Raw genomic sequence first — 21,277 nt, 5'->3', positions numbered from 1 at the left:
AGAACTAATAAACAATTTTAATAAGGCTAATCACAATTTTATGGTGATCAGGATATTTAAAAAATCACTATTTCTATATACTAGCAACAGTCCAAAATTAATTTCTAAAAATTCCATTCACAATTGCATTAAAAGAAAAAAATACTCGGCAAAAACTTAACGAAAGAAGTGCAGGACTTATACACTAAAAACGACAAAACACTATGGAGAAAAAGTAAGATCTAAATAAATGGAAAAATAATCCATATTCACAGATTAGAAAATTCAATGTTAAGATAAAGACTCTTCCTTATTTAATTTATACACTCAATGCAATTCCTATCAAAATCCCTATAAATTGAAAAACTGATTCTAAAACTTACATGGAAGTGCAAAGGACCTAGATTAGCCAAAATAATTTTACAAAAGAACAAAATTGAAAGACTTAATGATACAGTATTTCAAAACTTACTATAAAGCTAAAGTAACCAAAACAATGCATTAGTGAAGGACAGACACAGATCAATGTAACAGAATTGAAGACTACAGAAATAAACTCTTACATTTATGGTCAAATAATTTTAAATTAGGTATCAAGGCAATTTGATGATAAAAGGACAGTCTTTTCAACAAATAATCCTCAGACAATTAAATATCCTTGTGAAAAACAACGAATCTACACACTTACTACATTCTCATTTACAAAAATCACCTCAAAGTGAATTACACACCTAAACTTTCAAAAGAAAAGAAGAAAATCTTTGTAACTTGGACTAAGCAACAATTTCTTATAAATGACAACAAAACGACAGTCCATAAGAGAAAAACAAATAAACAGACTAATCAAAATTAAGAAATTCACACTTCGAAAGACAACATTAAAAAGAAAAACCATATTTACAAATCATGTATCTAATAAAGGACTTGTATCTATAATATATTTAGAACTTTCTACATCTCAATAAGACAATCCAATTTTTTAAAATGGGCAAAAGATATGAATAGGCATTTCACCAAGGAAGATACATGAATGGCTATTAAGCACATGAAGTCTGATCAGCATCATCAGTTGTTGCTAAGAAACTGCAAACTAAAACCACAATAATATACCAACAAATTGGCACTAAAATAGCTATTATTGAAAAGACTGACTTACAAGCATTATCAAGGATGTGGAAAAAATGGAACCCTTATTCATGGTTGGTGTAGATATAAAATGCTAAGTCACCTTTGAAAAGAATTTGGCTATTTCTTAAAAAGTTAAACATAAACTTCCCATATTCCCAGCAATTCCATGCCTAGCCAAGAAAACAGAAAACATACAAAGGATTGTATACAAATGTCATAGCTAAAAACTGGAAACAATCCAAGTATCTTATCAATTGATGAGTAGATAAACAAAATGTGGCATATCTATTAAAATGGAATAATAGTTAGCAATAAAGACAATTATTGATACATGCTACAACATAGACAAATGTCAAAAACCTTATGCTAAATAAAAGAAGCCAGATACAAAAGATTACATATTGATCAATTCCATTTATGTGAAATTTCCAGGAAAGACAAATCTAGAGAGACAGAAAATGGATGCTTGGAGTGGTGGTGGGGAAAAAAAATGACTACAAATGGTCACAGGAACCTTTTGGAATTGAGGGAAAAGTTCTTTAGGTTGTGGTGATGATTGTACAACTTTTTACATTTATTAAGGATCACTAAGTTACACTTAGAATGAGTACATTTTATAGTAGAAAATTATACTTCAGTAAACTACTTACAGAGTTCCCATCTTGGCTCAATGCAAACAAATCTGACTAGTATCCATGAGGACGCAGATTCGATCCCTGGCCTCACTCAGTGGGTGAAGAATCTAGCGTTGCTGTGAGCTGTGGTGCAGGCCAGCAGCTATAGCTCCGATTTGACCCCTAGCCTGGGAACCTCCATGTGCTGCAGATTCAGCCCTAAAAAGACAAAAAATAAATAAATAAAAATAAATAAACTACTTGAAAATTGGCAATAAATAAGTGCAATTTAGCTAAGAGATTTGTAGAGATTTACCACAGACAAAAGGGAGACACTAGATGTTTACACTACAGAATAACTGCCAAAAAGCTCAGACCAGTAAATCTTATCCTTAATGCCTAGGAAACATTACTAGATTCCAAAGACAAGAGAATCATCAAAAGACAGTTCTCATATGAGAAACAGCTCCTGACTCCAATGGCCTACCAGTGAAATACAATGACCGTCCTGAGTGTTTTCGTTTCATTTCTTTACCGCTAAAAGACATAAAGAGATAAAGAGAAGAAGAGAGGCAAACTCTGATGTCTCTTTTTATAAGAGCACTGAACCCATCATGAGGGCTCCACCCTCAGGACCTCATCTAAACCTAATGATCTTCCAAAGGTCTTCCAAACATATGAGTTTGGGAAGTGGGGTAGGGAACGGGAGACAATTCAGTCCACAGCAAGGCCTTTAATCATAACTATTAACTACAGATTTTTTTTCCAACTGTCAGGAAGTGCAAACAAAAAAAAAATAATTTTTTCTCTCATGTCCAAAGACATCTATGATAATAAAATTCTCAAGCCTGCTGAAATTGAGTTCTATATCTGAATCAAACTCCTTCCCTTTTCTGGCCAAAGAAAGTACGCCATTTTTAAAAGTTTATGTAGACATGGGTAAGACACAGGACTAACTGTACCAAATTATACTTGCCACTTTTTTCTGTGTCAGCACATTTCTTATCATTTGAAAGTGTATGTGTGTTGCGGGGGGGACCAAACACTTTTATTGCATTTAAGTGGGACTCCAAGCTGTTTCTAGGCTCCTCTTAACACATTTCAGCCGATTAGTGACTCTTTTAACAAAAGCCTAACATCCTTTCCCAAACATCTTAATTGGTTAAGAGCTTCTGTTGTTTGCCATGAGGAGTCACTTTAAGCCATTGATTAAAGCAGTTTGCACATCAGCACAATCTGAAATCAGTTTCCTTTTTCAGCCAGCTGGGCTTAAGAAGCAATCATGAAGACAGCCCAGTTCAAGGAGAACCAAGTGCAATGCCCTCCATGACCTCGATCTACCACGCAGGGCAAGTTTATAGGTGGTGGGGAAAAGGACCAAAGTGCCACGAGGAAGTACTTCGGCTCTCTGCTTCACAAATCACTCTCACTAGCACTTCCTTCAAGGGTAAACTCCATCAGCAAGTCGGATAACACGCCCTTCCTCCAAAGCCATTATTAATTCTGTGTTTCCAGCAGAGCCGACTGTGAGCACTTGCCTGGCTGCTCTGCTAGCACAGGTCATCAAAGCAAGTCAAGGGTCACTATGTTAAATGCAGGCTTAAATGGACTTGGTATTCTTCTAGGTGTTCTGATACAAGGAAAGCATTCATACCAGTTCCACATTTTCAGTCAGAGGGAAAAAATATCCTTTCTATTCTTAACATAAAAAGGGGAAAAAATACCCAGCAGGTTGAAGGCAAGTAACTCTGCTACCTAGCATGAGAAAACAAAACCTTGAGAGAACAGGGATGCTGTCATGTGTCACATATAGATGTCCTTTAATGCTCTCAGGAAGAAATCTTGGTGCTCACTGAGAGCCTACCTGAAGCAACCAGATTTTGATTTTGTATGCTACCAGTTGGCTCTCCTTCTTAACAGACAGCCAGGCTACATTCTGCAAGAGCCACACTCTATAATTAGGAAAATTCTGATCTACAGGTTGATAAGAATTGGAAAGAATCCAAGTAAGAATGGATAGAAGCCTTTTAGAGAGAGAAAATTGAAAACACTTATAAAGAGGTTGCATGTATATGACAGTCTTTTGATTTCAATGTCATTTTTATTTTTCTTTTGGTCTTCATTTTAATTTCATTTCCATTATTTGGTTAATGAGTTTCACTATTTTAAAACGTAAACTTCAGAGCAGTGCTGTGCCATCTAATGGAATTTAAGCAACCAATGAAGAAGTTTTAGGCCCAAGAGGCCAAGAACTGGCTCTCTGGAATCTGATCCAGTGTCTTCCACACATGTGCAATAATCTGTGCAAAGTCACCTTAACTATTCTGGGCCTCAATCCATGCCACATGGAAGATGAATCAGACCCTAAGGGTCACTGATACATAATTACCATGTCAAATAATAGCTTGCCCTTTTAGTAGATATTCTTTAACATTTCCAAATAAACTGGCTTTTGTTTTTGAATGAGAGACGATTTATCATTGATAAGTGAGGCATAAAATAAGTCTGAATCATCAAGTTTTGGAGTCTAATGATTTAAAACTAAAAAGGAAAGAAGAAAGTAAGTGAAGAACAAGTAAGATATTTAATAAAAAATATAGGCGTTCCCATCGTGGATCAGCGGAAATGAATCTGACTAGCATCCACAAGGACATAGGCTAGATCCCTGGCCTTGCTCAGTGGGTTAAGGATCTGGCATTGCCATGGGTGTGGGGTAGGTCCAGACAGTGGCTCTGATCTCACATCGCTGTGGCTGTGGCACAGGTCAGTGGCTACAGCTCCAATTTGACTCCTAGCCTAGGAACCTCCATATGCCACAGGTGTGGCCCTAAAAATATATAAAAAAAAAGTATAGGCTAAATTCTAGAATCTGTAATCATGTGTTTTCCCTCTCACGATTAGATGCATTACAGCTATTCTGGGAAAAGGACTAAGAAAGGAGGTCAAACTGTTAAAAAAATAAACAAACCTTTCATAGGGCTAAAGATGATTTAAATTTAGTTCTGTTTGTATTTGGAATCCTTCTCTCAAGATATTCAAGATATTTGACAGAACTTATTTTTCCTAAATTTTCCAGCTCTGTGTAAAACAGTAAAGGCCGAATTTTTATCTTTTTATTTTCATGTGGAAAGGGTTACATGTTTCATACCAAAGATTACATAAACTAGGGTCCACTAAAAAAAGAAAAGACACATGAAATTTCTCCTAGAGCCCAGCTTTTGAGAATCCATAAGTTGGAGCTTGATTCCTGGCAGAAAGTCATAATGTGTGTGAGTAAACTGGGTGCCAATGAGAAAGTGCTTTACCACACAGCGGAGTTGGAAAAAACTGTCTATTTGACTTTAGCAAATAATAAAATTTTATTACTAATTGTACCACATGCTACCTAGTGTTGGAAAATCTTGCAGAAGTGAATTTTAAGAAACGCCCTTTAAAACTCAAAGGATATTGTTTGATGTTTGAGAATAAGATAGGTTGGAGAACAAAGGCTTGAAGATGAGATGTGATCCAAACAAAGTGAGCAAAGAAAGATGTGAGAAAAATTAAATACCTCAGTAGCTGGAATAAAGTGACCATCATCCATCAAATGGATGTGTGCACATTACTGCTGACTGAACATAAATCAAATGGTAAATATCAGGCCCCAAAGAGGAGTCCACACCATTTGTACTTAGGACGTCTTTTCTTGACAGGTTTGCTTTTTAACCAATCACGCTCCTGTGAATTCAATTTGGTGAACAGAGCTCCACCACCTTGTCACTACCTTAGGGGTCTCTGAGAGCTCTATGGATGCAGGTTCTTCCAACCCACAACTACAGATAACAGACATTGCAGATGATGGCGTTGAGGAGCTTAGCAATACTGTGTGAGGGAAACAACCCCACTTTCACCATTGAGAGATGATTATTATTACATATGTAGCCGTGGTCAAGAATTTCCTGTTGTAGAAATGCAGTGCTAGAATAGTGGGTGGTTAGCAAAGGAAGAAGAAAGGTACCAGTAAAAGAACAGCACCTAAAATCAAAGACCTCTCACAAAAGCATCAGCGGCCAGAAAGAACACCTTCCTGGGCATCAGTGTCACTTCCTCTATACCAATAAGCTTAGGACATGCGATATCCCTCACACCAAAAACTAGGTAAGAAAATGCGTAGCTGTCTACTGCTGAAAAAGGGGACAGGGTCTTAATACTCTCAGTATGACTCTGTTACTATCACTGGAGTGAAGGAATTACACCCAGATTTTAGTTTATAACAATAGGTGAAAGAGCCAAGCCCTTACTAAGAGTAAAACTATTATTGATCATGCTTGGGCACTAAATTTTAAAAATAGATATACTGGAGAAAAGTGAAGGGCTTCTGCCTCCCTTGCCCGAGGCAGAGATCACCAGAAGATCAACACCAGGGAGGCAGCTTTAAGTCTGCAGGTGTTTTTTGGCTTGCAAGGGAAGTGAGTCTTGGCTCACAAAGGGCTTTAGTAAAGAGATGTCCAAGCAGAAGAACAAAGTAGAAGAGTAATAAAGAGACAAAATTTCTGGAGCTTGAAGCAAAAAAGGAAAGCCATGTTAGCACCGTGCAACAGAACCAGTTGCTAACAAGTGGGCAGTGCCATTTCTCACAGCTCTGCAGAAAGTCTGCTTTTGTGAGGTCACTGGAGAGCTGACTGACCAAGTCCCAGATAGAGGTACAGAGGGACTTCCAGCATCACAACCCAGCAACATGCCAGGACTCTGTCATTTCAACAGGAAAGAAGAGTCTCATCAAAAATCCTTTCTGGGGGAGTTCCGTTGTGCCTCAGAAGTAACGAACCCAACTAGTAATCATGAGGATGCAGGTTCTATCCCTGGCCCTACTCAGTAGGTTAAAGGATCCGGCATTGCCATGAGCTGTGGCGTAGGATGCAGACGCAGCTCAGATCTGATGTTGCTGTGGTTGTCACGGAGGCCATCAGCTGCAGCCCCAATTTGACCCCTAGCCTGGGAACTTCCATATGCTTCAGGTGAGGCCATAAAAGAAAAAAGAAAAAAAAATCCTTTCTATAGATACAAGGGTGAGGTACTTGACCTAATAATGTTTAAACATCAATAAATACCAAAAAATCCACAAAAACATGTAGGAAAGGAGGGCATTAGGAATCAGGAGAAATAGTATTGCTATGTAGAAAAATCCAGTACTTGAAGGAGACATGGGTTTGAATCCCTGTGTGATTTGGGAGGAAGTTCACCTCTTCTAGTTTTATAGTTTTTCCCACCTGTAAAATGGGAATAATACTTATTGGAACTTATATGCCATCAGGGATTACCTGCCCTTGTTATTTTCACAAGGCTGCTTGAGCCTAGAGGAAACATGATGTTTTCCTAAGATGTGAGCAAATTCTCAGGCATTTACTCCCTCAAGATCTCTTCAGACCCTGGTGCTCTCAAATGCTTTCTCTGCTCTGCCAGAAGAAATTCCAGGCCCCATACTCTGCCTCCTCACCAGTTTCCCCACTCAGAGCTCTCAAGACTAGTGTTCCAGTGTATTACTGACACTTGACACCAGCAGTCATGTGTCCGTATGTAAATTCACTCACTTGCTCTCCCTCTCTCCTCTTCTCCTCTTCCCTTCCTTTCTGGAACTAGCTCTGGTTTTTCCACTTCTATGACGCTGGAAGCTTCCCCCTTCCCTAAACCCCAGCCCTGGTCAATAACCAAGCCTGGGGACAGAGATTCAGTCTCCATCCCAAGCACTTATCAAAGTACTTTCCCAATAATTTTCTTTTTCAGAAAATGCTGGCACCAGCTGTTAAAGCTCTAATAGTTTCTCCACTTGCTCACGTGACTGTGTGGGATGCTAAGTGCGGTTACACAGACAAAGAGTATAACAAAGTGCCAGCACTGGTGACCTGAACTTAGTAGACACTAATTAGCAACTGCCTTTCTAATGGTGATGATGCTAGATTCAGTCCCTGAAGAGATCACACCTACACCAGGAGCCCAATCACTTCCAAAGGGATGACCTTCGACTTTGGCTGAGATAATCCATAACATTATTATCAAAAGCTAGGAAGGCCTCAACCTTTCTTCGAAAACCTAATAATCATGATGGACGACAGAGTGCGCTCACCTGTCACAGCAGTGTTCCTGACCCCTTCCAGACTCAAGTTGAAATATGCAGCCAGAGACAACACAGGTACAATGCTGTGAAAGCATTTTTTTTTTTTTGTCCTTTTGCCATTTCTTGGGCCGCTCCTGCGGCATATGGAGGTTCCCAGGTTAGGGGTCTAATAGGAGCTGTAGCCGCTGGCCTACACCAGAGCCACAGCAACTCGGGATCCAAGCCGCGTCTGTGACCTACATCACAGCTCATGGCAACGCCGGATCCTTAACCCACTGAGCAAGGCCAGCGATCAAACCCGCAACCTCATGGTTCCTAGTCAGATTTGTTAACCACTGAGCCACAACGGGAATTCCTTTTTTGTCTTTTTTTTAGGGCTGCACCTGCGGCATATGGAAGTTCCCAAGCTAGGCATGAAATCAGCACTACAGCTGCCAGCCGATACCACAGCCACAGCAACGGAGGATCTGAGTCACGTCTGCGACCTACACCACAGCTCATGGCAACTCCAAATCCTTAACCCACTGAGCGAGGCCAGGGATCCAACTTGCAACTTCATGGTTACTAGTCAGATTTGTTTCTGCTAGTAATGGGAACTCGTGTGAAAGCCTCCTTTGATCAACCCAAAATATGAAAGAGAGAAATTCTGAAGTACTGTTTCCACCAATCCTTCTAGAAGTTGTCACTTTACTTTTAGATTTCCTTCTTCTATTTAGATATAGTTTTGTTTTGTGTTAAAACTCAACCTGTTCTTCTATACGTCAATCTTTAACAGGACAGAAAGCTCTTTCTCATTTCAAAACACAAAATGTACACACCCCATCTAAAGGAATGCAAATTACCATGAGGGCGAAGCTGGTCTTCCTCAGAAGTTCTTACAGCCTTGGCCTTTATGTTCCCCCCAACAGGATCTGGCCTGGCAGATTATATGCTCTCAGATGGCTATGACTGTCTTTAGGCAACAGTGCAGTAAGTCCAGGCATCTTGCTAGGATTCTCACACTCTAACTAGTAAGGCATCCTAGACCCATGCTAGACACTAGAGATGATTAAAAAATGAAGTGTTGCTAGGCATTTACGCATCATTTTTCCTCTCTAAAATGCTAAGAAGTTGGAAGAGAAAGTCCTGTGCACACATGAGAAGGCAGCCTATAGACGGACCTGACCCTGGCAGCAATGATGACTGTAGTACTGCTATAGACACAAACCTGCAGGATTACAATCACCAGCTGCCACTTGTTAAGGGGGAATGAACAGGAACCTGTACACAATCAGGTGAATGAACGTCACTTCGGGACCCTCTATCGAACCCTCGAAGCTGTTTGAATATAATGTGAGGATGTAGTCAATTTCAGAAGGATCAAATTTAGGGGCAACAGTAAGATCTTTCCAAGACTATTGCCAAGGAATCTCTCTCTTGGGAGAGAACAAGAGTTCTATGCCTCAGAAAATAGGAAGATAATAACACAAAAATGTTTTATTCCAAGTTCACTCACAAGAGCCCAAAGAACTTCAATGAAGTGGAATTAAAAGCTCCAAGACTCTGGCCCAGCCTTCTTAACAGGGAGACCTACCAACTAGCTCTTCCCTGTTTAGCAGACCTGTGCTGAGCCCTTGTGTGCTCATAATGTTGCCTCGTGAGCTCACTAACAAGGGACAGTCACGAAGATCCACCAGGAAAGAAAACTGCCATATAAAGCATTACAACAAAAGGCAACACTTGTTGGCCTATACTTACATCAGTTAACTTAATTAACCATCTTTCCCCAAGTCCAGAACGTATGGAATACCACTTACCTTCCTCGAAGCTGGCCTTCTTCTGCCTCACTAGAACACGGAAGTTTTCAGCAGGAGTCACACTTCCGACCTAGAACACACCCACAGACAATTAACCTGCAGTCACTTCTCTTTCTGGCAGCACCCCAGGCAAGACAGTAAGACATGCAGTAAGCGTGTCCTTAGAAAATAGAAGCAGAGACACCATGAAGGCCCTTTCTATTCATTTTTATTTCCGTGGTTCTGCTAAAAGCTAGCAGATTCCTTGTGGTCAAAGAGCTGCCATCTGTCTGTACTTTCAGTCATCTCTGCTCATGCAAGCTGACTTCCTTCCAGAGGAGTCAGAAATATGACCCAAGGCACCAGACCGCCCAGCCCAAAGGCTGTATGGGGCAGATGGCCTGTGCCTCCTCACACCCAACCAATTAGAAGAGGAGGATTCCACAGTGTAGGGCCAATTCAGAAGAGCTCTGCCCCACTAAGATGACATGAGAAATAATAGCCTGATGCTTGATTCATGAACCGTACTTTGTGGGGGCCTGCTACTTGCTGACCCTTCGGCACCGAAGTTTTGATAAAATATTCAAACATCCCCAAACTGAACATGTCCCCAAAAGTACAAGTGGATCAGTGCTTGGGGGGAAGTTCTGAAGATGAAAATCTCGGCCACGTTACATAGACTTTTCTGATCATATTTATGTCTTTTACCTTCTAGTCCCAACTTTAATAGGGCCTAAGTTCAGCTCGAGAAAAAGAAGACAATGGGGTGCCAGAAGGGCTGGTAAACTCTGGTACAACATGTACTGAAATTTCCTGTCTGCTCTGGTAGAGCAGTGAGAAAAGCTCCCAGAATAAATAAGGTCACAATTTTTTCTTTTACCACAAAACACTGAAATAAAATCCAAATCATTTTCCAGCTATCCTTCCTGGTGTATTTGGCCAGTAGTAAGGGACAACTTTTAAGATCCACTAGTTCAAAATAATGGTACTTAAAATAAGGCAATATGTTCAAGTTCCCAAAATCATCCCATTAAATAAAGATCTCAAGTGTCAAAGGATACTTGGTTTGGGGAAATCCTCAATGAGTGAAACCTGTTCCAAAGTTGTCTATCAGAAAAGAAATGAGAGTGACACTCGTAAAGTTCACATGCTTGGAGATCAACACTCCTATCCATCATCAACCCTTGTTTAGCCTACCATTGCGACCAAACAGACAACTGCAAAATGAAGCCACCAAAAAAACTGCAAAAATGATGTTTCATGCTCCATATGCTGTATAGTGATGTACTATATTTCCTAAGTAATTCTACAGGTAATACACTGACAATAATTAAAGGAAGAAGTGTGGGATGGGCACGTGTGGCTTACATACTGAAAGGGCCAGAGAAAAGTGCTACATTAAAGGACTAAGAAAAATGGATGCAATTGCCCCCAAGCCCTAACCTTCCTCAAAGAGGGGAGCACGCCAGACAAGTTCTGCTTACACGGGTGACACTGCCTTCAGCCAGGCTGGAGATACGAAAGTGGGCTTCCTCTTCCTCAGTCTTCAGTTTTTTAGAGCTGGGTGCCTCTTCATGGCTGGAAAAGAAAGAAATGAGGTTTCCCCCCCTTAAAACAGAACAAACAATACAAAACCCAGAACTGCTGATGTGAAAAGTATAAATTTATTTTTCCAGAAATCAAAAATAAACAGCCACACTTAGTTCTCCTTTACAAACAGCTGCCTCATTTCCCAGCCTTGAGCTGCTGACAGCCCAACTAGAGCAGCCCTGGCTTTGTTTCCAGAAGTATAAAACTCATAATCAGCGGGCACATCAAAAAGCCCTTTCAAAAGATGAAACCACAACCACAGGTAATGGAAACTTAACATTTCAGTAAGAAAGCCATTTACCCTTCAGATAGTATTTGCTAGTTTCTGCCTCAGAATTGATAGCTATTAGCTTTCCATGTACATAGAAGACCTTTGCGTCCAATAACCCATCTTCTCCATTGCATATGTGAGCGCTTTATAAGCTTCTACTTACAGCTGTCAAAACGTACTAGGCAATCCCTAATTAAATATGCAAGAGCTTGCTCTTAGAGATGTCTTAAACTATAAAAAACTACTTTCAAAAGAAAACTTTTAATTTGTTCTTTTCTGCTCATTCTCTTTTGGGCAATATGCTAACAGAGTCCCAAAGCATCTGTGTGATAAGGGAGAGATGACTCCAAGGAGGTATATCAAACATCTTGCCTCAAGTAACTCGCTGGCTTTAGGAGCCTGCCTTAAGGTCAAGAGGAGGTCAAGTTAATTGCAAAGGAGAAGAAAATCAAATCCAAAGATTCTGTTCATAATCTCCCTTAAGCTGCTGAACACAGAGATATGAAGATTTTTCTCCCAGACAAATAATCAATCTTGGGCAAAAGCAGCTGTCAAGAAAAGGCTAAATGAAAAAGGAAATTAGTAACTGAGATCTAGTCCTTCTAAATGTGATGTTTTTATTCAAAAGCCCAACTTTCAGACAGTGAGGCTTGAAGAGGTTGTCCTAAAAATAAAGCAAAGAAAAATAAGACAAAAGCTGGCTTATTCAATAATGTTTCAGTAATGAATCCCCTCTTATAGCCAGATGAAAGAACTAAAATAATCATTGCAGCCTTACAAACATGAATTAAAAGTTTTATTACTTGACATCTTTCCCATTTTATTACTTGACATCTTTCCCATTCACTACTTGCCCTTTTTCTTTTAAGAAGTAAAAAGAGAAGCAGAGACAGAGGATGAGGACCAGGAACAATAAAAGGTGTGAGTCATTCAGATTCCATTCCTTCAAGAAGAATAAGAAAGAAACACACAAAGTCTTGATAGCAAAAGATGGACAAAAAAATGCACAAACCTGAGGAAGCATGAAATTCCATCAGAATTTGAGTCTGTTACAGACATTTCAGTTAACCTTTGCCAGTTCTTCCCAAAAGAAAGAAAACATAGTACTGCTGAAGATTTGGTGACAAAAGCCTTGGAATCTAGTCTCAGTTTTGCCTCTGGCTAGCGCTGGAGCCTCACATCTTCTTGAAGATATTGACTGTGTATTAATTTTTGCATATTTAGAGTTGAGGGTCTAGTAAGTAACTGTCCTCTCTGATTTTCAGTTTGTTCCTATGATGAGGATACAAATTAACTTATATAGTGGGATTAAGAAGTATAAAACATACAAAGCACTATGCTAAATTCTGAGAGAGTACAAGGTTGAATCACATAAAGAATTGCTTACACCCTTCATGATAAGATTCTAGGAGTTCCCGTCGTGGCTCAGTGGTTAAAGAATCCAACTAGGAACCATGAGGTTACAGGTTTGATCCCTGGCTTCGCTTAGTGGCTTAAGGATCCCACGTTGCTGTGGCTGTGGTGTAGGCCAGCGGTTATAGCTCCAATTAGACCGGTAGCCTGGGAACCTCCATATGCCACATGTGTGGCCCTAGAAAAGACAAAAAAATAATAAGATTCTAGAGACAAAAAGGACAGATGGAGAGATAGATATAGATATACAGATATATACTAAGTCTCCAAAACTGAGCATGTAAAGGCAAGCCCAGACATAAGCAGAAATAGGGAATAATAAATATTTTTAATAGTCTCAATATTGAATCATTAATAACATTATTAGGAATTTTACACATATTAAACTCATAAGGTCTACTTGAAGTGGAAAGTGCAATGACTCTGGAAGGTACATACTACCCATTTGAGGTCACAGCAGACATACAAATGTTAACAGCTGTGGCATTTAGGTGTTGGGACCCTGGGTAATTTGTTGTTATTCTTTCTCCTTTTCTTCATATACATATATATATTTTGTAATTCATTTATTTAGCCAAACATTTGCTTAGTACTTACTGTGTGTGGACCACTAAGCTAGGATCTAGACTCTAAATACACAAAAGTTGATGGCAGAATAGAAGCTCAACTTCTCTCCTAAAAACAACAAAATTCACTACTAAAGACTCAGCAATCTCCACCCAAATGGACTGGAAACCTTAAAAAAGATACCCTACTCCAGAAAAGAAGGAGGAGGCCACATCAAGAGGTAGGAGGGGCGATTTCACGATATAAACAACCCCATACCTCCCGGGTGTGAAGCTCCACAGACTGGAAACTAACTGGTTCACAGAGACTCACCTACAGGAGTGAGAGTTCTGAGCCCCACATCAAACTCTCATGTGGGGATCTGGCATGGTGAGAAAGAACCCCTGGAGCATCTGGCATTGAAGGCCAGTGGGGCTTGTGCTCAGGAGCTCCACAGGACTGGGGGAAACGGAGACCCCATTCTTAAAAGGCACACACAGACTTTCACGTGCACTGGGTCCCAGGGCAAAGCAAAGTCTCCAAGGGAATCTGCATCAAACCTGACTGCAGTTCTTGGAGGACATCGGGGGAAAATAGGGGTGAATGTGGCTTGTTGTGAAGGAGGGACATTGAAGGCAAAGCTCTCTGGAATATTCAGCAGCAGCCTTTCTCTGGAGGGGGCCATTTTGGGAAAATCTGGCCCCACCCGTCAGTCAGTGGGGCTGAGAAGCCCCAAGGCAAACAACAACCCAGGTGGGATCACAGACCTGCCCCTCATTAAACAGGCCACCTAAAGACCCCTCAGGCACACAGCTGCCTCTAATCCCATCTAGAGACTAAGCCCAACCTACCAGAGGGATTAGAATCAACTCCACCTACCAGTGGGCAGGCATCAGCCCCTCCCATCAGGAACCCTACACCAAGCCCCCATACTGACTTCAGCCACAGGGGGGCAGACACCAGAAGGAAGAGCAGCTACAACTCTATTTAAATAATCTGTAAGGTCACCACACCAAAAACCTATAAAAATGAAAAGACAGAGGACCATAACTCAGCTGATGCAGAAAGGAAAAACCCCAGGAAAACAGCTAAGTGATGAGGAGATTCTCAGCCTCCAGGAAAAAGAATTTAGATTGTTGATGCTGAAGATGACGCAAGACATTGGAAATAAACTGGAGGCAAAGATGGATAACTTACAGGAAACACTGACCAAAAAGATACAAGATATAAAACTTAAGAAGAGATGCAAAATACAGTAACTGAAATAAAAAATTCACTAGAAGCAGCTAACAGCAGAATACAGGAGGCAGAAGAACGAATAAGTGAGGTGGAGGACAGATTAGTGGAAATTACAGATGCAGAACAGAAAAGAGAAAAAAGATTGAAAACAATCGAAGGGAGTCTCAGAGAACTCTGGGACAACATTAAACACACCAACATTCGTATCATAGGGGTGCCAGAAGGAGAAGAGAGAGAGAAGGGGACAGAAAAAATATTCCAAGAGATAATAGCCAAAAATTTCCCTCACATGGGAAAGGAACCACTCACTCAAACCCAGGAAGCACAACGACTAGCATATAAAATAAACCCAAGGAGAAATACACCAAGACACATATTAATCAAACTAACCAAAATTAAAGACAAATCTTGAAAGCAGTGAAGGAAAAGAAACAATATACAAGGGAACCCCAATAAGGTTATCAGCAGATTTTTTTTAGCAGAAACTCTGCAGGCCAGAAGGGAGTGGCATGATATACTTAATGTGATGAAAGGAAAAAACCTCCAGCCAAGATTACTTTACCCAGCAAGGCTCTCATTCAGATTTGAAGGAGAAAGCAAAACCTTCACAGATAAGCAAAAGCTGAGAGATTTCAGCAACCCTAAACCAGCCTTACAACAAATACCAAAGGAACTTCTCTAGGCAGAAAAGAAAAGACAGCAACAGGAAACAAAAATGCCACAAATGACAAGGCTCACCAGTAAAGGTATGTATACAGTAAAGATACGAAATCATCCATGCACGATTATACCACCAAAATCAGAAATCATGAGAAGAGGTGGGTACAAATGCAGGACACTGGAGATGAACTTGCAATTAAGAGAACAACAACTTAAAACAATCTCATACACATATAGACTCTTACATCAAAACTTCAGAATGACTGCATACCAAAAATCTACAATTGATACACAAACAAGGAATCTCTGGAGAAGAAATATATCTCATAGTAAATAAGTGCATAATCCACCATAAAGGGAGTCATTTGACATCATTCTTGGAATGCTGAAGTCTTCTTAGATCTGATTCTGATTTCCTCTCCATTAAAGAATTTATAATTATAATTAAATAATGCAACTGTACAATTAAATAATATAGTTCTACAATTGTAAAAGAACCAACCATTAAATATTTGGGTTTGTTACTGCAGACTACCCTAACTGAAACACCATCCCAGAGTAAGGCTGATCCTCTCTCATCCACTGTCACGTCTTACAATCTACTCTACAAAGAAGTAAATACAGAAAATGCCACATTTATATACATATAAATGCCACTTTTGGGGAGATTTCAAGTAGGTTTTCCCCCTTTAGGAATTCTTTATTTAAATCAGAGAATGAAAATAGTAAAACGGGGAGGAAGGTACTATCAAACTATACCCACCAAAGGCATCTGACTTTCAGCTGGGCTTAGCCTATTATATTAATCACCTAGTTTGACCCTCACAACAAAACTGTGAAATAGATACTATCTCCATTTTATAGAAAGAAAAACCCAAAACTTAGTTTCCGCAACTTCCTGCCAGCCACAAATGGAAAAATAAGCGTGGAATTTAAAATTGATCTAATACACATGCAAAACAAACTCTTTATATGACAATGTATTTCCTCTCAGTTTTTATGTATTTGTTGGTATACACAAGCTATAAAAAAAGAATATCTACACATTTTAATTGGGCCTTGAAATAGTTATTATTTCAATTAAAATAAATAAATAAATATACAAAAGTTAATATACAATGAACATCTTCATGAAGTTCAGCCTCATGAAAAAGATGAATATGCAAAGAGAAATTAAGAGACTAGTGTGGTTAAGCAGCAAATCCCTCTGAGAGGACAGCAAGTAGATGTATTGGGCTGGGGCATGAGGTGCAAGCTGGGAAATGGTGGGAGATAAAACATTTAAATTGTATACTACAAACTGTGAGGAAAGAAAGTGGTTCTCTAAGGAGCTCGATTATGGATAGACACTTCTCTTCCTTCTGCTATGCGTTTTCTCATTTATATAACAGAGTTTGATCTTAAGCTGATACTAGCAGAAAGCCATTAAAGCATAAGTTTTTAACAGGCATCCAAGGATGACGTCAAAGAATTTATGAACACCTGAAATTATGTGTGAAATAATACGTGAGGGCATTTTCCTGGGGAGACGGCTCATAGTTTTTATCAGATGATAAAAAGGATCCATAACACACAAATAGAAACTTAGAATCATTGCATTAAAGAATTTTAAACAAAGGGGTGATGTGATCAGATTTGGATTTTTTTTTTTTTTGTCTTTTGTCTTGTTGTTGTTGTTGTTGTTGTTGCTATTTCTTGGGCTGCTCCCGCGGCATATGGAGGTTCCCAGGCTAGGGGTCCAATCGGAGCTGTAGCCTCCGGCCTACACCAGAGCCACAGCAACGTGGGATCCGAGCCGCGTCTGCAACCTACACCACAGCTCACGGCAACGCCGGATCGTTAACCCACTGAGCAAGGGCAGGGATCGAACCCGCAACCTCATGGTTCCTAGTCGGATTCGTTAACTACTGCACCACGACGGGAACTCCCCTGGATTTTTTTTTTTTTTTTTTTTTTTAATCACTCAAAAGAATGCAGAATGGATTGGAAAAGGATAAGACTGGAATGGGGAAATAAGAAGTTATTTCAGGAAGCTCCCACTGTGGCTCAGCAGTAATGAGCCCAACTTGTATCCATGAGGATGCAGGTTCAGTCCCTGGCCTTACTCAGTAGGTGAAGGATCCCATGTTACCATGAGCTGTGGTGTAGGTCACAGACGCAGCTCAGATCTGACATTGCTGTGGCTGTGGCGTAGACTAGCAGCTGCATCTCCAATTTGACTTCCATATGCTGCAAGTGTGGCCCTAAAAAGCAAAGAAAAAAAAAGAAGTTATTTCAGTAAAGCAGGCTAAAGTAAGTACTAAATAAAAGCAATGCAGCAGGCAATAATAATAACTAACCTTTTTTTAAAAAATGCTTACCATGTGCTAGTCACTATGGTAAGCATATTTAAAATATCTCAAACTTCACAGCAACCGTGAGTTAGCTATTTGTTATTATCATGTAATATTACTATTGTCCTTTACAAATGAGCAAACCAAGGCTCAAAAGAACCTGACCTTGTCTATAGCACAGTAAGAAGCCCATAGCTAATCCTGAACTTTTAATCACTCTCCTTAACAGCCTTTTGAAAGGCAGGTATGTGTTATTACAACTTGGCACAGAGCAACTTGCCAATTTTAACCACTATTAAAAGGAAATGCTTGGGTTTTGATCCAAATCTATCTGACTCCAAAATCAATGCTATTCGCCACTATACTAACCTGAAGCGAAAGGAGTGGATGTGAAGTAAATCTAACACAACTTGGTAAACCAGTCAGACATGGAAAGTGAAGAAAAGGGACAGCTCCCTGGAAATTAAGTGTCATTCACTGAAACAGAGAATAAGAGCATGAAGAGGAGGTTGAAAGGAGTGTGAAAAGAGAATGAAGGTGATGAAGTCATTTCTGCATATACTGACCTTGAGTTATCTATAGACAGCTAAGATCCAGTGGGTAAGATGGAATATATTTGGACAGACAGATATTTAGTTGTTTTTTGGGGTGAAATAATAAAGACCTTAGGATATGTAATATGGCATAATGGTTGAGAGTTTAAGCTCTGGGGGTCAGAAAGCCCATGTTTAAATCCTTCCTTCAGCACTTAACAAGCACTGATCTTGGGCAAGTTTCTTATCTTCTCTAAGCCTCACTGTCCTCAGCTTTAAAATGGGATAAATAAAAGATCCTATTTTACAGGCTGGCAAAGAGAATCCCAAGAGATAAAACATGTAAAGTTCTCAGCATATATCCTGATCCTATAAATGGCAGCTTTCAGAGGAGAAATCTACAAAACACCAACATTTAAGGTTGGTGGAGAAAGAAAAGCAGCCCCCAGAGGAATCTGAGAAGGGCTGCCCAAGGTTTAGAAAGGAAAATCTGGAAAAGCTGAAGGTATGAGTTTAAAAAGAAAGAATAAGTGATAATGTCAAGTGATAATGTCAAATAGGTCAAGAAAGAAAAGGACTGCCTAGATGAAGTACATCTAGCAGTTAGTGTCTTTCAGAAGACCAATCTCAGGGAAGTGGTGGGGGCAGAAGGCTGAGACAATGAGAGCTGGGGAAGGAAGCAGTGAGACTATTCTTTCAATAAGACTGGCTATGGAAGGAGATGATAACAGATTGTATTTCGAGGGAGGAAGCTGAGGGGATTATTTTATTTTCTTTTAGAGGAAAGGAATAAAGTGTTAATATGTGGAGGGAAAGGAGCTGGTACAGAGGGAGAAGCTGAAAACATAGGAGGAAGGAAGAAATTGTAAGTGGTCTAAGGTACCAGATGAGACAGAAGATGGCATCCCAGGACACAAGTGAAAGGACTAACTTGGGACAGGATGAGGTACCCTCTTCCACTGAGACAGGAAAAAAGGAAATACGCAATACAGATATGTTTTTAGGTGAAATGGACCAGAAAACTGAGGCGTTCCCACCTGCCGGTCTCTATTTTCTCTGTGAAACCATCAACATCATCACCATTCCTGGAGTCATCGGAAAGGTGCTGAGGACGTGACGAGAAATTTGTCTATCATTTCTTCATAGACACTGTACTCTTACTATGTGTTAGGCACTGTGCTGGGCACAATGGGGAGCAGCAGATTTTACCCAACTAACCTTCGTGACAACCCTCTGAGACAGTTATTCCTATTACCCCTATTTACCCATGAAGAAATTGAAGCTTAGGGAGGATATGCAACTTGCACTAAGGTCACACTGCAGAGCGAGGGACCAAATCACACTGTCCTGACTCTGGAATCTGAAGTCTTCAGAGTAAAACCAGGTGAGGTTGGCCTTGAGGGTAAGTAGGGACTGGAGTCTTAGGAGAGTTGAAAAATAGAGAAAACTACAGACTATCTGCAAATAGAGATGGAAGAAATCAAGATCACATACTAGTTCCATAAGCAGGATTAGACCACAGATGTCCTTCCTCTTACAAAAGTTCTGGGCCCAAGAGATGACCCTGTCAATTCAACAGTGTTCAGCAACATTAAGGGTCATGCTGCTTTTCTACACCAAGGGTAATATCAAGTACACTTCTGGACAAGGTCAGGTGGTGCTCTGACCCTTCAGAAATGAAGAAATCACTGCAACACTAGGCATTCAACAGGTTCAGTGGAATAGTAGATGTCCTTAAATGTTCGATGTTTTCACTCATAATGACAGTGCTATTGCCTTGGGTTTTGACTGTTGCCTTCTCTTCAGATAGTTTACCGTGCTTTAATATCTGTAATTTTATTGTTACAGTATCTCTTGCAATAAGGCTGTTTTAAGATGAAGAAACTTTCATTAGGGTAAAATTATTTAACCAAAATCAGATCAATAGTGACAAAGCTGAAATGAAACTTAGTGATTCCCAGTTCAGAATTCTTGTCTTGGCCCCTGACACTTCCTGAACAGATACTTGCCCACCCCTCAATCTTAGCCCCTCACCTCTGTGCTGGAAATACGTACCTTAGATACAGGGATGCTGAACATTGACAAAAACATAACTAGTTGTTGGCACATTTTCTTCCCCTTAGGGAGACCACCTCTAAAGCTGATCAGAGCCTTATCACAAAAACTGAGGGGCTATAAGAACTCTACAGAAGGGGCTGAGTCATTCCTAAATATAGGAGGTACTAAAGAAATATTTGTTAAATATGGTACTTCTACAGTTCTTAAAAACTAAGATTTCTGAGAAGGAAGAGGAGGTGTGTGAGAGCAAGATTATTCTCAGGCTCCAGGCAGATAATCTGGCCGTGTCATAAACCATTATGGGAGCAAAGAACAAGAGGCCCAGCAGGCTCAAGCTTCCCAAAAGAGTGAAAGGCAGGAACAGGGCTGAAGGTGTAATCAGAGCAGGGATCAAATCACAGAACAATAGCCTTCTCCAGCTAGGTAGTGTGTTTTTTTAACCAGCTAATTTACATTTTAATCAACAAGAGGAGGGGAAAAGAGCCCATTTCTTTCCCACTACACCAGAAGGTAATCAAGATCTGAAAGTGGAGCTTTAATACACAGAGAGAGACTAGCCATACAACTGCAGTGAGACTGAAGCAAGGCTGTCATGGGAGGAAAAGGACTCAGAATTTTATTGAGCTGTTCTAAGATACAAATCCTGAGGGATATATGGGTAGATGAGGATAGCAGAGGGGAAGTGGATTTTTAGCGATAGTCTTCCTATGGAGAAAAAGAAAAGACAGACAAAAAAGAAACAAAACGCTCCACGATGTGTTAGAAATGCACATGACAGAATCTGTCAATTTCATGATTTTTTTTTTTTTTTTGCCAATTCTGACAAAGCTTGGGCTATTAACCTCTAAAAAGCCACAGAAAATGCAAAGGTTTCTTTCCAACTTGGAAGATAATTCACTGAATCAACAATTTACATAACCCTGAGAAGGTTTCTGGAAATTACTCAATACAGTTCCAATGAGGTCTTGGTCAATAAAAATACAGCTGTGGGAAGGCAATAAAGAAAAAGGGGAAAAAAACTGTGGTCCAAAACTGGATCTTAAA

The 21,277-nt window shown here is 40.0% G+C and overlaps 1 protein-coding gene across 7 annotated transcripts in view; it reads right to left on the bottom strand.

The window, feature by feature from the left end:
- Positions 1 to 21,277, bottom strand: part of XRCC5 (X-ray repair cross complementing 5) — a 97,508-nt gene that overhangs the window by 30,471 nt on the left and 45,760 nt on the right. For all 7 annotated transcript variants that reach the window (XM_084999040.1, XM_084999044.1, XM_013984470.3 and 4 more), the window contains 2 exons: positions 11,075 to 11,168; positions 9,612 to 9,681 (listed from right to left, as the gene is read on the bottom strand). In XM_084999040.1, coding sequence (XP_084855166.1) covers positions 9,612 to 9,681; positions 11,075 to 11,168 — 164 coding nt within the window. The remainder of the gene's footprint in view (positions 1 to 9,611; positions 9,682 to 11,074; positions 11,169 to 21,277) is intronic.

The sequence above is a fragment of the Sus scrofa genome, chromosome 15 (genome assembly GCF_054392235.1).
Source record: "Sus scrofa isolate SSC_HxYL_T2T_F1_AM1 chromosome 15, Sscrofa_HxYL_maternal_Yorkshire_Landrace_v2.0, whole genome shotgun sequence".
NCBI classification, from domain to species: domain Eukaryota; kingdom Metazoa; phylum Chordata; class Mammalia; order Artiodactyla; family Suidae; genus Sus; species Sus scrofa.
The sequence above is the reverse complement of the archived record's forward strand: the minus strand, read 5'-3'. Positions and strand labels throughout refer to the sequence as shown.